Genomic DNA, 4,240 nt, shown 5'->3' on the forward strand with positions numbered 1-4,240 from the left:
ACTCTAATGATAAGATGATGCCTGAGGTTGATACTTTTGAGAAATTTTCTTTAATTCATGATGTTTGGGAAAATTAATGAGTGGACATGAATTTGAAAAATGTGTTTCAATAATGAGATGAACAGGGGGGGGGATAGAATTACACACAATCTTATTTTTCAAATATGTGGGATCCCTGCCTGCCTTACAGCCATAGCTAACTTTGTGACATCTGCTATTTTTCTACAAAGAAAATTAATTAGCTCATTAAAATACACTCTTTATGATTTCAAAAATGTAAGAATGGGTTTCTTGAGTTGAAACATCCCACCTTAGGACATCCATCATTATGGTATTTGACTGTCTTTTTATCCTTAATTTCAGACATGAGATGGCAACAGAATTTTGGGAGGGAATCAACTTGCAAGCCAAAATTGATCAGAATGGGATTCTATGGGTACTGATTTTTGTATGCTGTGTATGAGTTTCAAATATCTTTTTTATTTTTTATTATATAGTTTTAATTGGAATCATAGCTGAAAAAAAAGTTACACGTAATGCAGGTTATCAGGAAATGGGATTCCACACATTGTGTGCGTGTGTGAACAACTATTTCTCTCCTTATCATAAAGTTAGAAAAAATAAATAGAGGAATGTTGTGGAGAAAAGAGTATTTAAGTGTGATTATTTACAAATCGTTGAAACCTTCAGTTGTGTATTTGGTTCGGGTGAAAAGAAGTGAGGTCAGTCTGTTAAAATAAACTGAAGTTTTAAAAGTAAAAAAAAGGCTATTGTAAATCTGTATAAAATTTTGGTAATATTTTGAAAGTAGCTTGTTATTTAATAGTAATGAAATTAGGGAAATCTTTTCCAAGTTATTAAAATGCTGTCGCAGAAAGTATCCTTTAATTTTTTGTCTGTTAAAACATTAGTAGATAAAATCTGTTTAGCACTTCAGCTATAAAAAAACTTATTATTGAAATTTTTTAAAAGAACAATGTCATACATAATTTGCTTTCTGCTGTATAACTAAACAAAAAATCTCTGGAAGGTGAATTTTATGTTTAAGAGTTAAGAGGTTTTCTTAAACTCTTTCAGTGGGTATGGAGAAACACACACAAAAAAATTTGCATAATAAGGTTATTTGTGTCTCAGTTTATGATAGCCATTTAATATGATTTGTTTATTAAATATAGTCTTCCAGTGCCTATAAATAATTTAACTTTGTGGTGTACTTGCCAATGACTTGAAAGTGTCACTCATCGCATCACTGTAGCATGTACTGCAGTATTACATGTATGCCAAACAACTAACAGGACTGTTTAGAGCTGGATGATTTAATTGATTACCTATGAGCAGTGTTTACATTGATTAGTTTTATGTAATCTAATCAATTAATCAAAATCATGATTAAATCAATTGTCAAACTATTTGAAAAAAAAATATTACAACTTTCCCTGTTTTTGATTATTCCAATAATCCAAGTAATCAAAATGTTGCTCTTATGTTTGCTGTTAAGCACAAAGCTGCATAATTGTCTATCTGTGCTCTGCATAATCTCAGCTTTAGCTTTTTTTTTAACTTCAAATTTAGGTGGGGGGAGGGGGGTCATGGTGGTTCAAGGGTCTGGGCTCGAGTTACATTGCCACCAAACTTGCTCTCAGTGCCTTTGTTATGGCAAAGATACTAAGGCTATCTGCCATTGTCATTGTCATTAATTTTTAACTGCTGACTAGAGGGAAGGCAACTGTACATACCATGGTTTGAAGAACACTGTACTTATTAATTAATAAAATATAATAGATCAATGTAGCTGTCAAAATTAATTAGCAAATATTACTAATCTCTCATCTATAGGTCTGTATAGCTCAAGTTCAGAAGCAACTGACCAGTTAAATCACTCAAAGCCCATTATTAATTTGTAGTAAGAATTTAATGATTCATTGTAATGATTGCATATTAGTATTTATAATAAATTTTACAATGTACCAAAGATAGCATTAATACTTTGTTATTCAATTTTTAAAATTTTGAACTTCATTACTGTACTTGTTCTGTTTATAATGTTTTTAGATTACTTGATAATCATAACTTTTTAGACGACATATACATTCAATTCTTTGTGCTTATGTATCTGTTGCTTCGTGTTTCTCTGCTTCTCATTTCCTGCTCTAATGAGTTCAAGGATGATTTCTTATCTGCGGGTTTTCATGCTCCGTCTGACCTGTGGTGTAGTTTAACTTCAGGATAGATTCCCTCCCCCCCCATTATTTAGAGTACTAACATGTTTTTCGGGCAGAAGTAAATTCAAAAGACCGTAAAAAACAATGAAGCTTCCAATTAGCCCTCTACACGTATACTCATATTTGATTAACATATTTATATCTGTTCATATTCACATTCAGAAGCAGTAGTATAAATATTTTTAATAAGAGATTGAATTTCCTTACTTCTTTAAATACTTCAACCATAAAAAATCCCAAACATCTCAGTTGATCTATAAAATTAAGCTAATTAAAGTTATAAGATACTAAAAATAAATATGAAGCTCAATCTATCACGTGATTCACCACTTACCAGTGAGTTGCATTGTTTCACATGGCAACTAGGAGTGAGTAAACAAGTGGCTTCAAAAGCATAAAGAAATGGGAGGAGCCTCTATGCTGGGTGTGATAATTTAAGTATATTTAAGAAAAATGAGGTGGGAGGTTCTAATTTTGTATGTTGATCAGTCAATACCTGTATGCAGTTTGTGTTTCTGATTGGTTGGGCATAGGCCCGGCATGGCCAGGTGGTTAGGGCGCTCGACTCGCAATCTGTGGGTCGCGGGTTCGAATCCCCGTCACACCAAACATGCTCGCCCTTTCAGCCGTAGGGGCGTTATAATGTGACAGTCAATCCCACTATTCGTTGGTAAAAGAGTAGCCCAAGAGTTGGCGGTCGGTGGTGATGACTAGCTGCCTTCCCTCTAGTCTTACACTGCAAAATTAGGGACGGCTAGCGCAGATAGCCCTCATGTAGCTTTGCACGAAATCCATAACAAACAAACAACTGATTGGTTGGACACTGAAACCCATAAAAGGGAATAAAGAAAAGCTAAAAAGGAAAATTGAATGAGAGATGCATCATGTGACACAGAGAAGTGAATATTAAGAACTTATTTGAATATTTCCTTTTGAAATTATTCAGATAATATAAAACTTTGAATTATAAACTATGCTGTAATGCCTAGTTTATTAACATGCATTGATAATAAAGTTTAGTTAAGTTTTGAATGTAACTTAGAAGGTCATGATATGTGCACTTTGACTGATCTGAGATCATAGGGTCTTTAATGTATGTGACCCAGAAGCAGGCCACTTGGGCATTTTGGTATAGCTCTAAAAGATCAGAAATATGGCAGTCCTATTGAGAATGTCTTTAGTTGATATACATATAAATATGGCAAAACATAATATTTAATTCTAAAATAACTGGCTTCACCATGTATTGAATGCTAGACTTTTTCTCATTAGGGTAAGTATAGAGAAGAACACTTTTTGCTGTGTTTGCCAGTCTCACTGGCACAACAAAAAATTATTTTGCTGTTTGGGAAATTTAAACTACAGATCTACTTGTGTAATTTGAAACCTTAGGTTATGGTTCTTGTTTCTGTTGAGAATCAAACTGCTCAGAGGGACATTTTGACTTTGGCTTACTGATAGCATTTTATTTATATAAACTATATTAAACTCTTAATATATTTAGACTAAGTTTCTGATTTTATGTGTATATGCTGTTTTGTTTCCACAGTTTCTAAAAGAAGATTAAAAGGAATCCTGACTTTCAAACTTTTTGGCCTACTCAAAGTGTTATAACATGTTTTATTTTAAATTATTAGCACAACATTCTTAAATTATTGCATATAAAATGAGATTGTGGTTTGCAAATTTTTTATTTTTTGGCCATTGGAAATGTTTGATGTGATCATTTTGATATTGCTTAAAGAAACTGCTAGCAAACCTTAGAATAAACTTTAGTATGAAAGTAGTTTTTTATATTATTTCTTACATTTAGAAGACTTTATTTCATTTTTTAAGAAACAAATATGCCATCTAAATCCAGCTCATATGCTGTTCTTGAAGGGCAGTACACACTCCATGAAACCATAGGAACAGGTATGCATTGGTTCTATACAGTTTTGGAAATCAAGTTTTCAAATTTTTTGAAAGAGACTTATTCTTCTTGTTCATATATATATATATATATATATATATATATA

At 32.3% G+C, this 4,240-nt stretch overlaps 1 protein-coding gene across 1 annotated transcript in view; it reads left to right on the top strand.

Annotated features, from left to right (window-relative positions):
* Positions 1-424: 424 nt before the first annotated feature.
* The window catches only part of LOC106463012 (maternal embryonic leucine zipper kinase-like), a gene marked incomplete at its 3' end in the record, with an annotated part of 20,176 nt that continues 16,360 nt past the window's right edge, over positions 425-4,240 (top strand). Inside the window, exons 1-2 of the mRNA XM_022390412.1 lie at positions 425-436; positions 4,059-4,136. Coding sequence (XP_022246120.1) covers positions 433-436; positions 4,059-4,136 — 82 coding nt within the window. The remainder of the gene's footprint in view (positions 437-4,058; positions 4,137-4,240) is intronic.

The sequence above is a fragment of the Limulus polyphemus genome, unplaced genomic scaffold (assembly GCF_000517525.1).
Source record: "Limulus polyphemus unplaced genomic scaffold, Limulus_polyphemus-2.1.2 Scaffold1301, whole genome shotgun sequence".
In the NCBI taxonomy this organism is placed as follows: domain Eukaryota; kingdom Metazoa; phylum Arthropoda; class Merostomata; order Xiphosura; family Limulidae; genus Limulus; species Limulus polyphemus.